This window comes from Hyaena hyaena, unplaced genomic scaffold (assembly GCF_003009895.1).
Source record: "Hyaena hyaena isolate Hyena2069 unplaced genomic scaffold, ASM300989v1 scaffold_98, whole genome shotgun sequence".
Taxonomy (NCBI): Eukaryota; Metazoa; Chordata; class Mammalia; order Carnivora; family Hyaenidae; genus Hyaena; species Hyaena hyaena.
The window spans coordinates 422,489-445,014 of NW_024080730.1; the positions used below are offsets into that span (position 1 = coordinate 422,489).

The following is a 22,526-nucleotide window of genomic DNA, read 5'->3' on the forward strand; positions in this document are numbered from 1 at the left end:
GAAATGGACATCGGGGACTCAGTCAGGCTCCGGGAAGTCCCTGAAGGCTCTGGACAGGCTGCGTGATGAGGGCCAGCTGTAGAACACGTCGCGGATGTCCTCACACATGATGCACGGAGGGAGGCAAAGGCTAGGAAGCAGGGAGGCCAGATGGGAAGAACACTGCCCACCAGGAATGGGCCACACGGGACAAGAGAGGTAGGCGTCTGAGAGGCCACACGGGGAGGTCCGTGCCTGCTCTGCCTCACGACAGCCAGCGAGCCAGCCTGGGGAAAGGGTGACTGTGACCAGATCTGGTTTCAGGAATGCTAATGGGATAGAATGGGACACCAGGCATAGAGATGTCCCAGACGGAGCTGAATGCAGTCCTCAGGGTGGCATCAGGGGGACGGTAGAAACAAGCTTTCAGGCAGGGAGAAAGAAGCCTGACTTGGGGGTTGGAGAGGGAGGAGGGGTCCTGGAGAAGGGTTGAGAAAACCATGGAATTAGGGTCACAGGCTGGTGGGGAGTAGTGTTCAGATTGCAGAAACCGGGAGAGGCCGGGCCTGAGAAGCGCAGTTAGATTTCAGTTGAAGCGGCTGGGAGAGGGAGGAGCCCCTTTCAAGAAAGGTGGAGGGTAGAGAGAGCTGCAGCCCGGTGGCCAGCAGGCCCTGGTGTAGACTTCTGGGACGTTCAGAGGCCTTTGAGCTTCTAGAGAACCAAGGACATCACGGTGACCCGACGACACCACAGGATGGGGCGGCAAAGTGATCCCAGATAGCACAGGAGCCACCTGGCCACAAGAAGAGGACAGGGTGACAACGGCAACCGGGCCCTCCCAGCCCAGAGAGTCAGCTCAACCCTCTAGATCAAAATACGTAGTTAGTCATTTTACAAATAGGGAGGTGAGAGGCGCCTGGGTGGCTCAGTCGGTTAAGCGTCCAACTTCGGCTCAGGTCGTGATCTTACAGTTCGTGGGTTCGAACCCCGTGTCAGGCTCTGTGCTGATGGCTCAGAGCCTGGAGGAGCCTGTTTCAGATTCTGTGTCTCCCTCTCTCTCTGACCCTCCCCTGCTCACACTGTCTCTCTCTCTCTCTCAGAAATAAATAAAACATTAAAAAAAAAAAAAATAGGGAGGCTGAGACCAGAAGATTAGCCTTGGCCAAGCCTGGCGGCTGCCTCCCCATCCACCAACACCAGACCCCAGGCTGAAGCTAGGGTAACGGTGACAGAGTTCAGGCAGCTAGCTGAGGCCTGCACCCCCCGTTCCAGCGTGGGTGGAGGGGCCGGCCCTGATTTCGAAACTTTCCTTCCTTTCCTGATACTGGCAGCAAAGCGCAGCCTCTGCAAAAGCGGTCTGCAGTGGGTGAAGGCAGCCATTTAGGGTGGACAGTCCACCAGGAGAGGTCTGGCTCCAGGTCCGCCGCCCCCACCCCCCAGGACTCCCATCCCTGACTGCGGTGCCCCCGCGGCGCGTCTCCCCGCGTGGCCAGCCCAGCCCGTGATGTGGCGACCATGAAACACGCCTAGGTCCCTGGGGAAGGTGCTTTACGCTAAGCTGGGCAGCAGTTAGGGACATCTCCGAGGTGATGGTAAAGGGAGCCAGGGTCTCCCAGTTCACCCGCCCTTACAAGACAAAGTCGGCACCCGCGGCGGGTAGGAAGACCCGGGCATGGGTGCATGGCAGCGGGGAAAACGCGGAAAACCCAAGGACAGCAAGACCAGAGCCCGCTGAGCACGCACGCGCACACGCGCGCGCACGTCCCGGGGGCCCAAGCTCCGCCCCTGGCCGAACCGCCCCGCCCCCGGACTCCCTCCTCCCTTTTCCGGACCCGAAAGCCGGGTCTGCGCTGGGCATGGGGCGCCCCCTGCAGGCTGAGGGCGGAGCCGTAGGCTGGCCCGGCCCACCAGACCGCCCAGCGCAGACCCAGGCCCGGCTGAGGCCTGGGTCCTGCAGACGCGGGTCCGGGCTCCTTCCGCGGCGCGCGAAGTTGCCCAGGGGACTGGGCAGCGCCCCCCGCCAGCCCCCGGTGCGCGCGCGGGCCCGGCTGCGGTTGCCATGGCTGCGGGAGGCAAGGGGGCGCGCGGCCCGACGCCCCGCCCCGCCCCGGCGAGCCCCGCCCGCCCGGCCCGCCCTCCACGCCGTCAGCGCCAGCGCCGCCGCCGCCACTGCCGCGGGGCGCGGGGGCTGCGGTGGGCGCAACTCCGCGCGGCGCGGACTGGAGGCGAGGGGGCTGCGCCAGGCCCGAAGCCGAGGCGGGGCTGGGCCGCCCCCGCCGCGCCCACCCTCCCTCCTGGGATGCGGTGCTGAAGCCCAGCATGGCCGGCCCGGGCCCCACCTTCCCGCTGCACCGGCTCGTCTGGGCGAACCGGCACCGCGAACTGGAGGCCGCGCTCCACAGCCGCCAGGTGAGGCCCACCGGGCACCGGGGCTGTCCTCCGGGCCGCCCACCCAAAGCCGGGTCTCCGTCTTGGAGGCTGCCAGGCTTGGTCCGAAGCCCGGGTCACCTGCCCCTCTGGCTTGAGCCTCTGGCCTCTGCTTCCAGCGCTGGGCCTTGCCCAGCCCGTCTCCCCGCTTCACACTGCATCCAGCCCCCGAATTCGCGCCACACCACCCCTGAGCCTGGCCGCGAACAAGCAGCCTGGTTCTGGTCCCCAGACCTGTCCAAACTCTTGACATCTGCAGCCGCACCTCTGCCTGACCAGGCCCCACCGCGGGGGGGCCCCCAGCTCTGTTGCTGGCCGAAGGCAGGAGAGGTGGACAGGCCCTTCCCCCCTGCGCCCTCCCCCTTCCTACTAGGACCCGCAGGCCACCCTCGGCCATTTCCATGGTCTGTCTGCGATCTTTATTTCCCGCAATGACTCCCAACCACGTTCAGCCTAGTGGCCTTCTTGCTTCTCCTTACTTGCCCTGTGCTGAGTGTCCCGTCTCTCCCAGCACGACATTGAACAGGAGGACCCCCGGGGGCGCACTCCCCTGGAGCTGGCTGTGTCCCTGGGGAACCTGGAGTCCGTGAGAGTGCTCCTTCGACACAATGCCAATGTGGGCAAAGAGAGCTGCCAGGGCTGGGCAGGTACTACAGAGGGCAGAGGGGCTCCCCCCGAGGCTGGCCGCGGGGTTGGTGCGGCAGTGAGTGGTCAGGCCTGGGGGGTGGCTGAGCTCCGCCCCCCAGCGGCCTGGTGCCCCCCCCCCAGTCCTGCAGGAGGCAGTCAGCACTGGGGACCCAGAGATGGTACAGCTGGTGCTGCAGTATCGGGACTACCAGAGGGCCACACAGAGGCTGGCCGGCATTCCAGAACTGCTCAACAAGCTCCGCCAGGTACAGCGGGGTGCAGAGGGGTGTGGCCGTCGGGGGGTGGGTCCCTCTGGGCACCTGCTTAGTCTGTACCACATGCTTTCCCAACACTGTAAACGACATCCCTCTCTCTGGACCGCAGTCCGGGGTTGTGTAGGAAAGAGGGGCGCCCAGGCCCGCATGCGTGTGACATCGGGCCCTGTAGGAGGAAAGCCAGGGCCGCCCCCCCAGGTCCCTCAGACCAGAAATCTCAGCAGCGCTTTGGATTTGGGCCTCCTGGTGAACAGCATGTTTCCTGGAGAGAGAGTTGCGTGTGACCCATCGGGTGTGGGCGGGTACCCCGGGAGTTCCTGTCCGGCCCCCTCCAGCATGAAGAAGCCTGGCAGGGAGGGCACCCTAGCTCATGGCCCCCACCCCAGGGGCAGCCCCAGATCAGTGATGAAGACTCTGGGACCCAGGGGGAGCAGCAGTTCCCCCAGGGCCCCTCAGCAGGCTAGCGGCCAGGTGGGGACTGACCTCCAGGCCCCAGATACTTACCGTCTGATTATTCCAAGACCTTTTTAGGGCTCCACTTTGCCCACCTTTGCTGGGTGGGGTTTGGTTGTAGTGGGGGCGTATCTGGGACCTAGCCGCACTTTAAGACTTGCTGAGGGGCTGGGCTCCCAGAAGGGAGGAGCACCCCCCACCCAGGCCCGCTGGTCCCCGGCACCAGGCAGGGGCCGTTACAGGTGCTCTGGTCTATCTCAGGCCCCCGATTTCTACGTGGAGATGAAGTGGGAGTTCACCAGCTGGGGTGAGTGAGGACCTCTTGGCTTCCGGGGGCGCCTGGGGTGGGATCTTTGGGAAAGGTGAGCCCTGGTGACCTCCACACACACCCCACCCCTGCAGTGCCTCTCGTGTCCAAGATGTGCCCAAGTGACGTGTACCGCGTGTGGAAGCGGGGCGAGAGCCTGCGGGTGGACACCAGCCTCCTGGGCTTCGAGCACATGACCTGGCAGCGCGGCCGGAGGAGCTTCATCTTCAAGGGCCAGGGTGAGCTCTGGGGGGACGGAGCGCGGCCACGCGGCGGGCCAGCGCAGCCCGGGTCCTCCCGTGGCTGGTGAGGACGGTGTTCTTCTCCGCTTCCCAGACGCGGAAACAGAGGTTGAGGGTGGAGGGGCCGCAGGGGCTGGGGCCTCACCCCCTTAGCAGCAGGCGGCTGTGGGGGCCACGGCGGCCCCTTCGCCACCGTCTGCGGCCCAGCGCCCACATGGCCCCCTCACACACCCATTCCGGCTGGCAGAAGCAGGAGCCTTGGTGATGGAGGTGGACCATGACCGGCAGGTGGTGCACACCGAGACGCTGGGGCTCGCCCTGCACGAGCCGGAAGCGCTGCTGGCCGCCATGCGGCCCAGCGAAGAGCACGTGGCCAGCCGTCTCACCTCGCCTATCGTCTCCACCCACCTGGACACTCGAAATGTGGCCTTCGAGAGGTCAGTTGGGGCCCGGCCACACTGTGGGTGGTGCCCTCCAGGCCCCTGGTTCGGGCCTCTGGGAGGCTGGGCCGCTCACCGAGGCTGCTCGGACGGGGGCGGGGGTCACTGCGGGCCTAACGGCTCACTCGGATCCCCTCTGGCAACCTCGGGAGGCGAGGTCAGGGGCCCCCAGTGCCTTGACTTCTGGCCTCACGTGTTTTCCCACAACAGCAAGGATTTAGGCTGTGGGTCAGGGCGGCTGTTTGCCCCCATGCTGGTTTCTCCACGGTATGGCCGTTTCTGGGCCAGAGTCCTTTGTGGGTGGTGGCCGAGGAATCTGACCCTACTGGCCCGGCTGTTCTGTCTGACAACATACGTCCCAGTTCCAGGAACAGACTTCTGAGCCACCTTACAAAACAAACAAACCGACAGCTTAATTGGAATATAATTTCATACACCATGCAGCTCACCTGTGAAGGGTACGGTTCCCGGTTTTTAGCAGGTTCACAGATAGGCAGCTCTCCCCACAGTTGGTTTTAGAACATTGTCCTCATCCCCAAAAAGAAATCCTTTAGCTCCCGACTCCAGTGCCCTGACCCCCCTGCCCCAGCCCCAGGCAGCCCCTGACTGACCGTCTCTACAGAGTGCCTCATCCTGGACTTGCACGTGCATGGAATCCTACACGAGGGGGTCCCTTGTGACTTGTCTCATTGAGCAGCTGCTTTCCCAGTCCGTCCAGTTGGTAGCACGTGACCACTTCGTTCCTTCCACGGCTGCCCGTCGTATGGCTCTGCCACATTTCGTTCATGGACTCATCTCCTGACGGACAGTAGGATTGCTTCCGTCTTCTGCCCGTTACGAATAACACTTCTGGGAACATCAGTATCTGAGTTTTTGTGCGGACATAAGTTTTCGTTTCTCTCCGGTGGATCCCCTGGGAGTAGAGTTGCGGGCTCACGTGGTAACTGGATGTTTAACTGTTTGAAGAACTGCCAGACCGTTTACCGAGGGGGCTGCGGCATTTTACACCCGGCCCCCCAGCCGTGAATGAGGGTTCCAGCTTCTTCGCGTCCTCATCAACACTCAGTGGTCGTTTATTTATTTTTGGATTATAACCATCATGGCTCATGATGTGAGCCGTGGTATCTCATCGTGGCTTTGATTTGCATTTCCTTAGTGAGTAGTGATACCGAGCACCTTTTCATGTGCTTATTGGCCATCTGTATGTCTTCTTTGGAGAAGTGCCTACTCAGATCCTTTGCGCATTCAAACAATTGGGTTATTTATTTTGAGAGAGAAAGAGCGCGAGCCCAAGAAGGGTAGAGAGAGAGGAAGAGAGAGAAAGAATCCCAAGAGAGAGAAAGAATCTCTGCGCTGACATCACAGAGCCCAACCCAACGCAGGGCTTGAACTCACAAACCATGAGATCGTGACCTGAGCTAAAATCAAGAGTTGGACGCTTAACCAGCTGAGCCACCCAGGAGCCCCAACAATTGGGTTATCTTTTTATCATTGAGTTTCGAGAGTTCTTCACATACTCTAGAGGTACACCCCTTATCAGGGACCTGATTCGCAAATATTTTCTCCCGTCTTGTGGGGTTGACTTTTCACTGTCTTGACGGTGTCCTTTGAAAGCACATGTTTTTAACTTTCACGAAATCCAGTGCATCTGTTGTTTCTTTTGTCACCTGCACTTCTGGCATCACATCTACCAATATTTCGTCAAATCCAAAGTCACAAAGATTCCCCCCCCCATGTTTTCTTCTTAAAGTTTTATGCTTTTTAGCTCTTACCTTCTGATCCATTTTGAATTCATATTTGTGGGAGGTAAGGGTCCGACCTTGTTCTTTTAGAGGTGACGATCCACTTGCCCCAGCACCGTGCATTCTTTCCCCATTGAATGGTCTTGGCACGCTGGTGGAAAATCAGTTGACTCTTGATTCTATTCCATTGATTTCCATCGGTCCTTGTGCTGGCGCGGCGCTGTCTTAATTCAGTGCTGCCTTGTAGTAAGTTTTGAAATTGGAAAGGTGTGTCTTTTGACTGTTCTTCTTTCTTAGGATTGTTTTGGATGTTCTGGGTCCCTCGCAATTTCACATGAATTCCAGATCCAGTCTGTCAATTTCTACAAAGAAGCCAGGTGGGATTCTGATGGGCTTTGCGCTGAATCTGTAACTCACTTGGGGAGTACCACCATCTTAACGATGTTAGGCGTCCCCTACCAAGGGCATGTGATCATTTCCCACTCACTTAGGTCTTTTAATTTTTTCTTGTCGTTCACAGCTGTAAATTTCCCTAGAACCACTGCTTTAGCTGTGTCCCATAAATTTTGATGGATCGTATCTTTCCTTCCATTTACCTCAAAGCATTTTCTGACGTCTCTTTCACTCTATTCATTGATCCTTTAGTGTGCTGTTTACTTTCCACACATCTGTGAGTTCCCCAAATCTTTACCCAGTTATCGATTTCTTACTTCATTCCCTTGTGGTTGGAGAACATAGTCTGTAGGATTTCTCTCCTTGCAGTGTTATTGAGGTTTCTTTTATGGCCTTGCGTATGATGCATCCTGAAGAATGTTCCATGTGCACCTGAGAAGAATGCGTGTTCTGTTGTGGTTGGGTGGGGTGCTCTAGGGAAATCTGTTAAGTCTGGTTTGTAGGGTTGTTCAAGTCTTCTGTGTCCTTGTTGATCTTTTGTCTGCTTGTCCTGTCCATTATTGAAAGCAGGCTGCTGATCGCTTGCACTTATTGTTGTTGTCCTTTTATTTTTCATTTTTTATTGTGGCAAGTTTCAAACACGTATGTATGAAAGGAGAGAAAATAGTTAGAAAGTCCTCAGCACCCTGCTTCCACACGTACCAACGTTCTGCCTATCTTTCTAGCCTTCCTTGCTTTTTCCCTTTTTACCCCTTTTATTCCTTTTATTTTATTTTTATGTTTATTTATTTATTTTTGAGAGAGAGAGGGAGGGAAGGACAGAGTGAGAAAGGGAGACATAGAATCCAAAGCAGGCTTCAGGTTCTGAGATGTCAGTTCAGAGCCTGATGCGGGGCTCGAACATGTGAACCATGAGATCGTGACCTGAGCCGAAGTCGGACACTTCACCGACTGAGCCACCCAGGCGCCCCTACCCCAGATTATTTTAAGGCATATCCCAGATGTCCTATCGTTTTAACAGTGAATGCCGCTGTGCATGACTCTAACAAAGAAGGATGTTTTTCCAAACAAGCCCCAACACCATTACCCCACGTAACAGGATGAACGATAATCCCTCAGTACTCTTTAGTCCCCAGTCCTTGTGTGGTGGTCCCCAGCCGTCCAGCCCCTTCAAGGCCCTTGCGTGTTGCGCAGTGGGAAGGCTAATTGGAAGGGGTCTCCGGAAGGGAAGGCTCCGGCTACGGTTGAGGGGCACGGGTCCTCATGAGCTCCTGTTTGGTCTGTTTCAGGAACAAATGTGGTATCTGGGGCTGGCGGTCTGAGAAGATGGAAACCGTTAGCGGCTACGAGGCCAAGGCAGGCGGGGCTAGTGGTGGGGCCCCCCCAACACGTGGAAGAGGGACAGAGTAGCCCGTGGACTCTGGAAGCCCCGTGCGGCCATGGGAACTGAGTGGGGCGCGACTGCCCAGGCCCTGCCGAGCACGTAGGGATCGCCCCGGCCCCAGCCCCCACCCAGGTTTCCAAGTGGAAATGAGGAGCGTCTTCGCCTCATTGCTGAGTCCCCGTGGCTCAGACCCTGCCGCCTCCTCCACTGTGGGGGGCGAGGTCCTGTCTGTCCCCGCGGAGAGGAGGGCTTGGTGAGGCTGAATGTGGGCAACAGGCTCTGAGCCCTCAGCTCCCCCCGTGTGCCCCCTGCTCCCCAGGTATACAGTGCCACCAATGTGGAGCTGGTGACACGCACTCGCACGGAGCACCTCTCTGACCAGGACAAGTCGAGGAGCAAAGGTAAACCCAGGTGCGCCTGCCTGCGGCCCAGTCACACCCCACGCCGGGTCACCGTGCTCCGGGCCTCAGCCCCGGGCACAAGCTGGGAGGCCTCCCCGTTCCCGTGGGCTCGGGTCCCCCGCCTCCAGGAGGCTCCCGGGGTGGATGGGGGTGGGGGCAGTCTGGGCGCAGTGGCCCAGGGTCTCCTCACGGGCTCCTACCCCTTCTCCTCAGGCGGGAAGACCCCGTTCCAGTCCTTCCTCGGCATGGCCCAGCAGCACTCCTCTCACAGCGGGGTGAGCCAGGCCCAGGGGGCGGGGGGCCGCAGGGCAGGGCCGGGCAGCCGCCCTCCCGAGCACTGAGCCCGGTCCTGGGGCCCTCCCAGACTCCTGTGCAGCAGGCCGCCAGCCCCACCAACCCCACAGCCATCTCCCCCAGTGAATACTTCGACCCCAACTTCAGCCTGGAGTCTAGGAACATCGGCCGCCCCATTGAGATGTCCAGCAAAGTTCAGAGGTGAGGCCTTGGGGCTGGCTTGGGGACTTCCCTCGGGGACAGGGATGCGCCTGGTCCTCCGAGCCCCTTGTAGGCTCCTGTCACACCTGGGGCCCACCGGCTTCCTCCTAGACTCTCCTCCTTGGGGACAGGAGCCAGGTCTGTTTTGTCCCTGGTTGTTGGCAGGGGGCTTGGACCAGAGGATTGGTCACTCTTCTTTGGGGAATGAAGGAAGGAAGGAATGAACGAACGAACGAACGAATGAACGAATGAGCAGCACCAACCCATTTATGGTTTTCTATTCAATTGAATGAGCACCTACCGGAGGCCAGCTTCTGGCCTTTGGCTTTGGGGCCCTAGGAAATGTCTTCCCCTCCGAGAGTCTGTTCTCTTCCTCAGTAAGATACCACTCACTCTTAGCCGCCTGCTCACAAGGGTGCTAGGAGGATCTCATGAGCCGTGACATAGAACTCACGAGCCCAGCACTGCCCTAGGAACCACAGGCACACCTAGCCCCTGAGTGCTGGAGTGGAGGTTCGAGCCCTGGTCGTCCTGACCTCGGGGCTTTTCTGGACCCAAAAGTATGGCAGAGTGTGAGGCGCTGGCCCGCTGTGGGCTGGGGAGGAGGACCTGGCTGTGGGCGAGGCCATGACTGAAGCCAGCAGCCCCAGCCCTGCCCTCTTCATCCAGAGGACTTGAGCTGGCTCGAGCTGCCACAGGGCCCAGCCTGGGCCCAGGGTCTGGGGGCAGCCCGGGCGGTGGGACCAAAGGACGGAAGCTCCTGGGGGCGGCAGGCGGGGGCAGCTGAGCAGACGAGGGGGCACCTCAGGCCTGGCCGAGGGCGTGAGTCAAGGCAGGTGTCCGGAGTGGGTGGGTCTTAGCAGAGGCGCCACCAGGAGTTCCTTGACTCACGTCCTGTGCAGGTTCAAGGCAACACTGTGGCTGAGCGAGGAGCACCCACTGTCCCTGGGTGACCAGGTGACGCCCATCATTGACCTGATGGCTATCAGCAACGCGCACTTTGCCAAGCTGCGTGACTTCATCACCCTACGCCTCCCCCCCGGCTTCCCGGTCAAGATTGGTGAGGGGTGGTCTGGGGCAGCCAAGGGTCTGGGGCAGCTCCTGGGGGTGGGGCCGGCCTCCGGCTCAGGCTCCGCTGTCTCCTCACAGAGATCCCCCTTTTCCACGTGCTCAATGCTCGCATCACCTTCAGCAACCTGTGCGGCTGTGACGAGCCCCTGAGCTCGGTGTGGGTGCCGGCCCCCGGCTCTGGCTCTGGCTCTGCCGTCACAGCTTCAGGTACCGCCGGGGGCGGGGGGTGGAGGGGCTGCTGCTCGCTGGTCTCTGGGCCCTGGGGCTGAGTGCTGCCCTTCTGCCGTGCAGGGAGCCCTTTCCCTTGTGAAGTGGACCCCGCCGTGTTTGAGGTGCCCGAGGGGTACAGCGTGCTGGGCACGGAGCGCAATGAGCCCCTTCGCGACGAGGATGATGACCTGCTGCAGTTTGCCATCCGGCAGAGCCTGCTGGAGGCAGGCGCGGAGGCGGAGCAGGTGGGGCACGGGCACGGGCAGGGGCCAGGCCTGGGGCGCGGGCAGGGGCGCCAGAGGTGGCAGCTCCGGCCTCCGTCTGCTGCAGGTAACCGTCTGGGAAGCCCTGACCAACACCCGGCCCGGTGCCCACCCTCCTCCCCAGGCCACCGCTTACGAGGAGCAGCTGCAGCTGGAGCGGTGAGGCCCGCTAGGATGCCCTGCCCCGGAGAGCCTGCCAGCCGGCGGGTCCTTGGCTGGCGGCCGTGGGCAGTGGGGAGGTGCTGGTCCCAGGACCCCACGCCCTCTCCAAGGCCCCGCCCCCCCGTCCCCCAGGTCCCAGCCTTAGCGCTCACTGGTCTGTTCTCCCCCCTCACGCCTTGCCTGGCAGGGCCCTCCATGAAAGCCTGCGGATGTCCACAGAGCCCAGCAGCCCAGAGTCCCCTCACAGGACACCCCCGGGCCCGGCCCCCCCAAGCTTTGAGGAGCAGCTTCGCCTGGCCCTGGAGCTGTCTTCGAGGGAGCAGGAGGAGCGGGAGCGGCGGGGGCAGCAGGAAGAGGAAGACTTCCAGAGGGTCCTGCGGCTCTCGCTCACGGAGCACTGAGCACCGAGCACCCAGCCCCTGGGAGGGTTGTCTGGTCTGCTCCTCCACCTGCTTTTGTAATTTATTTATTTATAAACTCTCTGCTGCTGAGCTGGGGGCCTGGAGCCCTGGGGATGGTCTTGCATTGGAGACCCAGGTGGAAATAAAGAGACTTTCAGCAGCAGGTTTGTTCTGCTCGATGGGGAGACATGGTGGGGGAGGCAGCCTTGAGGGGAGACTCCGGGCATCGGCCTCAGATCTGCGTCTGAATCCCGGCTACGGCCCCCTTAGCTTCTCTGAGCCTCAGTTTCTTCAGCTGTAAAATGAGACCACCTCCCAGCCCCCGGGGCTGTTGGGTGACGTGAACAAACCAACATAGTCAAGTCCCTCACAGAGTAGGTGCCTCATAAACGTCCAGTCCCTGCAGTCTCGTCCCGGCTACTGGGGACCCAGGCTCCTCCTGCCACTTACTGGGCTTTCCCAGAATCCGCCCTTGCTCCTGTCACGGAGGGGAAAGGCTGGGCCTCCAGACTGCTGTCAGCCAGCTGGGAGGAGCCCCCTGCACCCCAGGCCTGGGTTCCTGCCGGTTCTATCAGAGCACGTTCTATCCCAGCGACTTTGGACAAGTCACTTCCCGGCGCTGCAGCGGGAGCCTGCCCCGCTCTGCCCTGCTCACCACCAAGGTGGCCGCGAGGACCGCCGTGAGCTCCCGCTGAGGCTCTACATGTTTCCCAGGAATAATCTGTGCAGAGAGTGGAACGTGAGGGCCAGTCAGCAAGAAGAAGTCATCCTGGGGTGCCCCCCAAATTAAGACCTACTCTGTCTGATCCTCTCCAAGACCTGTGTCTCCAGCCCTGCCTCCCTAGGTCCCCTCTCTGCTAGGTAACCGAACGGCTGAAGCCCAAAGCAGATCTCAGGTGACCTTGGTGGGCGGAGCCAGGGGGCAGGGGCAGGGGCAGCTCCCGGGAGGAGGGACCGAACCCCGGAACCCCCGGAACGAAGACCGCAAGTTGCCGGACCGACCTCGGGCCACTTCCCTCCGAGTCGCCGCGCTCCGCACCTGCGCCCCGCCCCGGGCCCGCCCCCAACGTGTTCAGGGGGCGGGGGCGAGGCGGCCGAACCGAGGAGACGCGAAGGGAGGGGCGGCGGCTGCTCGGTGCTGGCTCCGCAGAGCCGGGTTGGACGAGGGCTGGACGCGTATCTGGCCCTTTAAGGGCCGCCCCCGAGGAGGTGCCAGGCCCTGGTGGCTCCCGTCTCTCCTTCCTGGTCCTGCGGGGCAGGGACTGGCCGTGGGGCTGTGGGAGGGCACCGGACCGGACCTGCCTAGGTGTCCCCGGCCTGGCCCCATGGCCCTGGTCACGGTGAGCCGCTCCCCCCCGGCCAGCGGCCACTCCACGCCTGTGGGGCCCTCGGTAAGTCTGGCTTTGCCGAGCTCCGGCCCACGCAGTTGGCTGCCAGCTGGGCCCGGGGGAGTGCGTCCTGCCCACTGCCAGCCTCCCCTTGAGGCAGGGGGTGTGGGGAGGGGACCCAAGTGTCTCGCTGGAAGGGATTGGGAGGGGGTCTGGAGGCTCCCAGGAACTTAGACCAGGGCAAGATCTGGAGCCCCGAGCACCAGCCCAGCCTGCAGAGGCCCTGCCCTCTTCCAGGCCCAGATCTGGGCCAACCCCTTGGACACCTCCAGCACCCCCACCCACTCACACCCCAGCTGCCCTACCTGGACCTGGGCCCAGGCTCCCCCGGTGCCTCCGGATGGGGAGTGGACTAGGGTGGGAAGGGACCTGACACCTTTCCTGGTTCCAGTCCAGTCCCCAGTTGGGGAAAGGGGGGGCGATCCCATCCCCACACCCCACCCCAGCAGCCTTGATAGCCACCCCCCACCTCACCCTGCCCTGGGGGCTGCTTTCCCAGCAGGACCAGGCATCTAAGCGGAGAAGCCGGCTCCAGCGAAGGTGAGCACCTCTCCCCAATAGAGACAACTACTTCCAGCCACCAGGGCTGGCCACTGCCGTCCTGGGGGGCTCACGCCAGACCACCCACTGCATATGCGGGCCATGTTGCCAGTGGGCACGGCTGGTGGGCTTGCAGCGCTGACCTGGCCGCCTCTGCTTTTACCTTCCTCCGGGTCAGTGGGACTCCCCCGCCACTCTTCCGGACCCTGGCTCAGGCCACAAGCCAAAGGGCGAGAATGGAGAACAGAGCCCGAGTACTCCTGGGTCCCCATAGTTTACAGCGTCTCCTGAGATAGGCAGGCGGGAAGGGAAAGGGAGCAATCCTTGCCCCCCACCCTTAAACAAGTGGGTGGGGGGCTTGAGAGCCTCTAAGAGAGTAGTTCCCCAAATGTGGTGGCCTGGGCACTTGGGAACTGGTTAGAAATGCGCATTCTCAGGCCCCCACCCCAGACCTATTGACTCCCGGAATGAGGCCCAACACCTGTTCTAACAAGCCTAGTGGATGATTGATGCCCACCTGTCCCGAGGAGGGGTATGACGGGGCGTAAAATGGTTTCCCTGCTGCCCCGCCAGGCAGAGCTTTGCAGTGCTCCGTGGGGCTGTCCTGGGGCTGCAGGACGAAGAGGACAATGGAGAAGCAACCGATGCTGGCCCCGAGGCAGTGGAGGGCCCCCCGGGTGAAGAACAGCCCCACGGGGACCAGACAGACGATGGACAGGGGCCCCAGAGTCCCCGGAAGCAGGAGCAGAGTCAGCACCTGCACCTCATGGTGGAGCTGCTGAGGCCCCAGGACGACATCCGCCTGGTGAGGGGCCTCCAGAGCCCTGGGAGAGGCAGAGAGAGCCAGCCCTTGAGTCGGTGGAGGGGGCGGGCGGGCAGGGGGGCAGGCGAGGGTGGAAGGGAGCCAGCCTGTGTCTGCTGGGGAGCAGTGGTATGAGGGCCTGTAATACGGATTCCCCAGACCCTGATGAGCCTCCCGTTTCAGCTAGTTGTTTTAACAGGGCGCAGTCATGTCTTCAGGTCTCTGGAGGGGCTGGGAAGTGACGGGGGGGGGGGGGGGCTCCCTGTGTGAGCCTGTAGGGCCCCATCAGGTCCAAGAGCAGGGAACTGGGGTTCTGTGCGACCAGCACAAGACCTTCCTGACCCCATGAGCTGTGCGCATACCTCAGGCCCGCTTGGCCCTCGGGAGCCTGCGGAGCTGGAGGGGCGCCAGGCCCGGAGGGGCCCAGGTGGGAGCCCAGGACCAGTTCCCAGATGCCTGCGGGACATCTGTCTGCGGGCAAGATGGGAAAAACAAACTGCGGGCAGCCTTTCCTAAAGCAGCACTGTCCTTTGTTGTGAGATTGCATTTCTTTGATGAGAAACCTTTCTTGAATCAAGTGCTGGTAAGGGCAAGTAGCAAAGGCGGTGGTGGTTGTTTTAAGCCTCTTTCCTGGGCAGAAATTGAAGATGGGCAACGTGTGCCAGGCCCATTCTCCCCTTTCTTCCACACATACCCCCTTCAAGAAAAATCTTCTTAGGGGCGCCTGGGTGGCTCAGTTGCTTAAGCAGCCGACTTCAGCTCAGATCATGATCTGGTTCGGTTCGGGGGTTCGATGTCTGCGTCAGGCCCTGCGCTGACGGCCCAGAGCCCGGAGCCTGCTTTGGATTCTGTGTCTCCCTCTCTCTCTGCCCCTCCCCACCTCAAGCTCTGTCCCTCTTTGTCTCACAAGTAAATAAACATTTAAAAAAAGAAAAGAGAAAAACCTTCTTAAACATTTTGTTGGACCACGAAATCCAAAAGTTGGCAGCCACTGGGTTGTAACCACCGGTCTGGGATCTGGGAAGAGGAGGAAGGGCACTGAGCAAGCGGGTCTGTTCTAGGCCCAGGTGTGTGTCAGGTTGGGGGGGGGGTTGCAGGGTCTTCTTGTGACCCTGGGCTCCCCCCGCATCTTCCCCAGGCAGCCCAGCTGGAGGCAGCGCGGCCCCCTCGGCTCCGCTACCTGCTGGTAGTTTCCACAAGAGAACATCAGAGCCAGGAGGAGACAGTCCTCCTGGGAGTGGACTTCCCCGACAGCAGGTGTGAGCAGGGGGAGGAAGGGAGGGGGGCAGGGGGAGGAAGGGAGGGGGGCAAGGAAGTGAGATGCTGGGGAACAATGGCTTTTCTTCTGTCCCCTGCCAGCTCCCCGAGCTGCACCCTGGGCCTGGTCTTGCCCCTGTGGAGTGACACCCAGGTGTACCTGGACGGAGACGGGTAAGCGATGGTAACTGGAGGGAGGAGAATGGGGAGAGGGCGCTCAGCGGGGTGGTGACTATGCAGTGGGGAGCAGTGGAAGAAATCCAGGCTGGGTATCTGGGGCCTGGGCCGACTCAGCTCTACCTCAGATTTGCTGTGTGATCCTAGGCAAGTCACCTAACTTCTCTAGGCCTCAGCCCCGCACCCCATATGTGGCAAATGGGGCTCGTTTTGAAGCCCAAATGATGTGTACGTATTCTGAGGACCGGCCTCTCAGGGGCTCTGTCCCAGAGCCTGGAGTTGGGTTCTACCGCCACCCGGTCTCCCTCAGGGGCTTCAGTGTGACGTCTGGCGGGCAGAGCCGAATCTTCAAGCCGATCTCCATCCAGACCATGTGGTAAGGGTTCGGGGCCCAGTCTCGGGCCAGCCTCCTCTTCTCAGAGCTGGCGGCAGGGTCTGGGGAGGGGCGGCAGGGAGGACGGAGTGACCCGGCCTCGCCTCTGTCCTAGGGCCACACTCCAGGTGCTGCACCAGGCCTGTGAGGCGGCTCTTGGCAGCGGTCTCGTGCCCGGGGGCAGCGCCCTTACCTGGGCCGGACACTACCAGGACAGGCTGAGCTCGGACCAGAGTTGCCTCAACGAGTGGACGGCCATGGCCGACCTGGAGTCTCTGCGGCCTCCCAGCACTGAGACTGCCCGGTCAGTGCGGGGAGGGGAGGAAAGGGGAGGGAGCCATGGCGGAGCCGGGAGTGGTCCCCCGACTGACGGGCTCGGCTCCCAGGCCCTCAGAACAGGAGCAGATGGAGCAGGCGATCCGGGCCGAGCTGTGGGAGGTGCTGGACACCAGTGACCTGGAGAGCGTCACTTCCAAAGAGGTGGGCTGGGGCCGGGGCGGGGCGCCTGTCTGGCCCAGTCGGTAGGGCATGCGACTCTTGATACAGGGGTCATGAGTTTAAGCCCCACGTTGGGCGTAGAGCTTACTTAAAAAAAATAAAAATAAATAAAGCTAAAAAACCCAAAGAGGTGGGCTGGTCCTGAGAAGGAGCAGGGGCCAGGAGGCAGCTGGGCCCCCGGCCAGGGCAGGGGTGCGGTGGGGAGATCCTCCCACTGGGGCCGAGCTTTCCTCCAGTCCTGAGCCCGTCCCCCTCGCCTCGCTTCATTCAACTCCTCTGTCTAGATGGGACAGGTACTGTCCTCTGAGGCCCCAGAGGGAAGGGGGGGGAGCATCAGGACGCTTGCAAGACCCCCCCCACCCCCTCCTCCCCTTTGGCCCTGCCTGCAGATCCGCCAGGCCCTGGAGCTGCGCCTGGGCCGTCCTCTCCAACAGTACCGCGACTTCATTGACAACCAGATGCTGCTACTCATGGCCCAGCAAGACCGTGCCTCCCGCATCTTCCCCCACCTCTACCTGGTGAGCGGCAGGGGGAGGGCAGGTGGGACGGTGGCACTGCAGCAGGGGGGAGACGGACGGTGATATTTCTGATCCCCCCCCCCCCCCCAGGGCTCAGAGTGGAATGCCGCAAACCTAGAGGAGCTACAGAGAAACAGGTAAGGCTCTGGGCGCCTCAGGACCACCCACCCTCTGATTCCCCTTTCCCTTGGCCTCACCCCAAGAAGCAACCTGGCCAGAACCCCCCAGGCCACCCTGAGCAGTGGCTAGCTCTGCTTCCGACCCCCCCACCCCTGCAAGGTCTTGGCATCGGGAGAGAGGGGCCTGCTGGCGGCTCCTGGGGCCGCTCCCTCCCCACAAGCCCCACGCAGAGAGCCTCAGCCATGCAGGGAAGAGGGGCAGCGGGCGCCCTGAGGGCCTTTCCCAGGCTGAAGGGCCCCTCTCTGCCTGACCCTGTCTCAGGGGAGACGTGCAGGGGGCCCGGCTGCCTGCTCTCATACGTTCCTGCCATTTGTCCCCCGCGGGCTTCCGGGAGACCAACGGTGGCCCCCGTCACCCAGCTGCTGCAGATCCACACGGTCTCAGCTTTGAGCTAAGCTATCCTCCGGTTGACTTCTGAGAGTAATAGGTTCAGTGCTTCAGTCAGCCCTGCAGCCACCCGGACCAGAGGGCGAGACTCCAGCCCACCAGGGCGACTCGCTCAGGGTCACAGCCGTCTTCTCCTCCCCGCATGACTGCACCGTCCCCACCTGACTCTCAGAACCGAGAGCTAAACAGAAACGGCAGGGTCGCCCGGGTCTGCCGGGCCCATTGGCCCGGTGCCCCAGGCGACGTCAGCCAGGCCGCATGCCCTCCGCTGCAGGGTCAGCCACATCTTGAACATGGCCCGCGAGATTGACAACTTCTACCCCGAGCGCTTCATCTACCATAATGTGCGCCTCTGGGATGAAGAGTCAGCCCAGCTGCTGCCCCACTGGAAGGAGACACACCGCTTTGTGGAGGCTGCGAGGTGGGGCTCCCCCTGCCCCCGCTGCTCCCCCTACCCCAGCATCAGGCATTCCCCTTGCCCTCTTCCTGGCCGCCTAGGACCTCTCCAGGCCCTCAGGGTGCTGACCTCCTCCTCTGCTCTGGGAGGGAGCACTCCCTGCCCTCCCCCCATCCCGGAGGGCCCCTCACAGTGATGGGGCAGGGGAGGGGTGGAGGGGAGCTGACGGTGTTCCGCCTCCGCAGAGCGCAGGGCACTCGGGTGCTAGTCCACTGCAAGATGGGCGTCAGCCGCTCGGCCGCCACGGTGGTAGCTTATGCCATGAAGCAGTACGGCTGGGGTCTGGAGCAGGCCCTGCGCCACGTGCAGGAGCTCCGGCCCGTCGCCCGCCCCAACCCCGGCTTCCTGCGCCAGCTGCAGACCTACCAGGGCATCCTGACGGCCAGGTGCGGGGAGGGGGGGGTGCGGGGGGAGGGATGCTGGGCGTGGTTGCTGGGCCACTCAGCGCTGACTCGAGGCCACCTCTTCCCAGCCGGCAGAGCCATGTCTGGGAGCAGAAAGCCGGTAGGGGTTCCCCAGAGGAGCCCCTCGCCCCCGAAGTGTCTGCACCATTCCCGCCCCTTCCGCCCGAACCAGGGGGCAATGGGGAGGCAAAGGCTCTGGGCTTGGAGGGGCGCCAGTCAGGCCTGAAAGAAGAGCCTGGCCCGCGGCCCCGTATCAACCTCCGAGGGGTCATGAGGTCCATCAGCCTCCTGGAACCTTCCTCGGAGCCGGAAAGCACTTCAGGGGCCAGTGACCTGCCAGAGGTGAGGCTGGAGCTAGGGAAGGAGCCCAGGCCAAGGCGCATTAGGGGACCGAAGTAGGAGGGGGTGATGGCGGGAGGAAGGAGAGAGACCAGGAGGGGTGCCCGACTTCCCATGGGGACCATTCCCTGGGCGGCTCACTTTTGTCCCCGCAAAGCAGCCACGGAGACTGCAGTCACATAACATTCCACACCCACCCCTTTCCAGGCTTTGTGCTCAAGACCTCTGCCCCGGAAAGACTTCTCAGTGATTCTTCTTCCACTCTGCCCCTTCCAGGTGTTTTCTTCAAACGAGTCTTCAGAAGAAGACCCTCCGGAGCCCCTTCCTCAGCCCTCCAAGGCCAAGGGAGGCGGGCAGGGTCGCAGGGGGCCTTGGCCTGCCCTGAAGTCCCGCCAGTCCGTGGCTGCCCTCAACAGCGCCGCCCTGGTGGCCAGCCGGACCCAGGCCTTGCAGGAGCAGGGGGAGGCTGGCTGTCCCTCCACCCCCAGGCTCCGGAAGGTGGTGAGGCAGGCCAGTGTGGATGGCAGTGGGGAGGAGGGCGAGGCTTGAGCAGGCTCACGCATGCTCCTGGCCCCCTAGACACAGATCGAGGCGCCTAAACACAGCTCCTGGGACGAGCACCCTTCATTCTTGTCAGCCTGTCCACTTGCCTTTTAGCTCCTCCCCAGTGGCCCCAAGACTCGTCACTACAGCCTCGGCTGTTACAGCCTTAAGTCTCAGACATGTCCACCTTTCCAAGGGCTCAAGATCTTCTCTGTAATGGGGATGTGACAGAGAGACCGAAGGTGCCTTTGGGGGCGAGAGCACCTTGCTTCTTTCTCAACTGCTGCCTGAAACATTCACTTGCAGCTGGGGGATAAAAAACTGAGCGTCCCAGTGCAGAGGGGCTCACGCTCCCTCCCTCACCCACTCCCACGTGCCTCACCCCTGCCCCCCGTCATTCCTGGGGCCCGCCAGGCCAGAGAACCAGTGGCCCTAAGGGCCAAGAGTAACCTCAGTCCCCAGTTCCGGAGGCTCTGAGGAGCAGAGAGCCGGCCCCGCGGGTGGGGGCTCCCTCCCACACTCCACAACCAGCCCGTCTTCTGCTGTTGCCCCCTGCCCCCCACCACCCCCCGACAGCAGCGCGCTGGGTCACAGGGCACCAGGCCAAAGAGAGTCTTCTTTTTGTCCTTCACGGCCTCTGGCCAGTCAGTTTTTCACAGTCTTAATAGTATCTGGCTTTGTACTTAGAAATAAAAAACATTTTCATATTATTTTCACTTTCATGATAAAGCTGTGTGCCTGTAAGTCTGATCCTTCTCTGGTTACGCATGGAGTTTGGCCTCTCCGCGCCCTTCCAGCCTCCTCCGCGCCCTTCCAGCCTCCACCGCGCGACCACCAGGTGTCACCGGGGAGGCCCCGTTTGGAGGACTGGAGGGGTGGGGTGGGGGGCGGGAAGAGGAATGGGGAAGAGAAGAGGGGAGACCAGTGTGATCTCCCTCATTTCCTAGGGCAGGGCCTGGGTAAATGTTAGCTGCCCCCGAGCCCCTCAGGCAGGTTGGGGTGGGGGACAAGTCTACACTGAGCAGCAGGTGCTTGGCTCTGTTGGGACAGCTGAAGGGAGTTGCCCGTGAGGAAGTGGGAGCTGCCGACGCCTATCTGGACAGGACCGAGCCTGTTCCAGAAGCTAAGGCTCCTTTTGGACACTGGCTGACTGTTCTCGAGCACGCCATGGGTCCCAAGAACCTTCCTCTTGCTACAACGCAAGAGAGCCTGATCTTCCAAGCCAGTCCATCCCTGCCAAGGAAGAAGGACCCTCGATGGGCCCTCCCCTTCGGCATCTGGGTTCCTTTTGCTCCATTTTACTGTTCAAAAAGAGTACGTGGTTCTATCTTTGTCACTTTGGTCTTCGCTTCCCAAGACCATATCCTCTGCCCTATAAACACACTACTTCGGGTGGGGGTGGGGCTGGGTATACAACGCCCTCCTTCAAAGCGGACTCAGGAGGTAGGAGCCGGCACCATGGAGAACTCATGCCCCATTTTGAGGGCATTTCTCACCCAGACCCGGGGGGGCCCACCACTGCTCCACCCCTAGAGGACCAAGGGGCAGGAAACCTGGGATCTAGCCCTGGCCTTGCCACTTATAACTTCCTTCACCTCAAGTCTCTGTTTCTTTCTGTAAAACAAAGGGATTAGGCTAGGAAACCCCTAAGTGCCCCCTTCCCACTTTGATATTTTAACGACATATGTCATCTGAACATTGACAGAACTCACCCTCAACATGCTGTCTAGAAGAGGAACGGCGTGTACCTATCTGCAGGTGACACGCCTAGGGTCACAGGTGGGGTCCGGAGAAGCTAGCCTGATTCTTGAGCCACTTTGCTGATCCACCCTGCTGAGCAAACAGTGGGGCTGCCTGCCATCCTACAGCCAACCACGCGTCTCACGCAGGCTGTCCTTTCAGTAGTCCTAAGCCAGGGTCAGGTGCTGACAGGGTGACAGTGTCAGGAGGAACCAGGCCAGGCCCTGCCCTCCCACAGCCTCTCCAGCTGGGAAAGCAGAGTCGTATCATGAACTCAGAGCTTGGGGCTGACCGGAATCTACGGACAGGAACAACTGGCTGGCTCTCAGTCGGTAGAGCATCTGATTCTTGATCTCAGAGTCGTGGGTTCGAGCCCCGCCATTGTGTGTAGAGAGTACTTTAAAAAATGCACATGAGGGGTGCCTGGGTGGCTTAGTCGGCTGGGCATCTGACTTCGGCTCAGGTTATGATCTTGCGATCCGGTCCGTGGGTTCGAGCCCCGTGTCGGGCTCTTTGCTTGGAGCCTGGAGCCTGCTTTGGATTCTGTGTCTCCCTCTCTTTCTGACCCTCCTCTGCTCATGCTGTTTCTCTCTGTCTCAATAATAAAAAAATAAAAATAAAAGTCATACATATTCTAGTCTATGGATTCCATTTATTGAAGTGCTCATCGACTAAAGAACATTAAGGTTGCTTACAGGTTGTTTTTTTTTTTTTTTTTTTGGTCATTCCAAGTAATGCTTAAGTACTCTTGCATATACTTTCTGGTACACATACCAAACCTGTAGGACATATTTCTAAAACTGCTGAAGCAAAGGCTGTATGCATTTAATTTGGAAGGCATTCCCTAATTTCCTTCCACGAAGTTGCATCAATGCATAGCAAACAGGAATGCCCGTGCATGCCCTTAAAGGACTGTCCAGCCTACACAAGGCCAACGTCATTTCCAGAGAACCTTAACACCACTCCCAGAGGAGGAAGAGCAGGCATTATAATCACCACCTTTTTTGGAAATAGGAAACTGAGGCCCAGAGAAAGTAACTGAGTCTCTGATAGGGCCTGAAACCGATCCTAAGTTTCTAGATCTCAGCCCGGAGACCTAACTCAGACGGACAGGGCGGCGCCAGCCCGCATGGCCTCACCGGTTCTGCCCAAGGCCGCGGGGCTGGGGGGGTGGGGGGATGGAGTCGGGGGCCCGGAGGGGGGGGTGCGCGGAACGACCCTTGCTCGCGAATCCCACGTCGCCTCCCACCAACCGCGGGAGCCTCTCAGCAGCCGGCCGGTCACCCAGCCCAGACGTGAACCCTTGCCAGAGGGAGCTCGCCTCCCTCGGACAGCAGGTGCCTGCCAGACCACTGTCACCTTCACAGAGTCCTCCCTCCGCCCGGCCCGGGTCCGCCGGGGCCAGGGAGGCCCTTCGTCAGGACTGCATTTCAAAGGGCACAACTGAACGCGGAGAAGAGAGCGCGTCCCGGCCTCTTCCTCCGACACCCCAGACGCCTCAGAGCCGAGGCTGCCAAGAGTAACTACCTTTCAGGCCTCCGTGGCCTCTCCCACGCCGGCAGCGCTCGGGCTCGGGGTAGCGGGGGGAGAAACAGACCCAACCGCGCGGAGCCCACAGCGACCCTCGGGCGCCATCTTGCGTCCGTTCCTT

The 22,526-nt window shown here is 61.2% G+C and overlaps 2 protein-coding genes across 4 annotated transcripts; both read left to right on the plus strand.

Moving 5' to 3' along the window:
* Positions 1-2,172: 2,172 nt before the first annotated feature.
* On the plus strand, positions 2,173-11,432 carry ANKRD13D (ankyrin repeat domain 13D). 2 transcript variants are annotated; one of them, XM_039235529.1, is made up of 15 exons: positions 2,173-2,388; positions 2,918-3,053; positions 3,175-3,299; positions 4,023-4,068; positions 4,164-4,307; positions 4,558-4,747; positions 8,175-8,241; positions 8,589-8,670; positions 8,884-8,945; positions 9,035-9,165; positions 10,068-10,225; positions 10,315-10,443; positions 10,528-10,691; positions 10,777-10,868; positions 11,059-11,432. In XM_039235529.1, the coding sequence occupies exons 1-15, from the start codon at positions 2,299-2,301 to the stop codon at positions 11,270-11,272; spliced, it is 1,830 nt and encodes a 609-aa protein (XP_039091460.1). In that variant the 5' UTR covers positions 2,173-2,298; the 3' UTR covers positions 11,273-11,432. The 2 variants fall into 2 exon arrangements, with proteins under 2 accessions (XP_039091460.1, XP_039091461.1); XM_039235530.1 differs by lacking the exon at positions 2,918-3,053 and having other exon boundaries at positions 2,336-2,388.
* A 1,013-nt stretch (positions 11,433-12,445) lies between these two features.
* On the plus strand, positions 12,446-19,845 carry SSH3 (slingshot protein phosphatase 3). Of its 2 annotated transcripts, none has more exons than XM_039235511.1 (14): positions 12,446-12,663; positions 13,160-13,200; positions 13,774-14,005; positions 15,141-15,259; positions 15,362-15,433; positions 15,747-15,812; positions 15,925-16,113; positions 16,196-16,289; positions 16,697-16,825; positions 16,916-16,962; positions 17,667-17,813; positions 18,035-18,235; positions 18,322-18,595; positions 18,869-19,845. In XM_039235511.1, the coding sequence occupies exons 1-14, from the start codon at positions 12,598-12,600 to the stop codon at positions 19,139-19,141; spliced, it is 1,950 nt and encodes a 649-aa protein (XP_039091442.1). In that variant the 5' UTR covers positions 12,446-12,597; the 3' UTR covers positions 19,142-19,845. The 2 variants fall into 2 exon arrangements, with proteins under 2 accessions (XP_039091442.1, XP_039091443.1); XM_039235512.1 differs by having other exon boundaries at positions 13,163-13,200.
* The last annotated feature ends 2,681 nt before the right edge of the window (positions 19,846-22,526 follow it).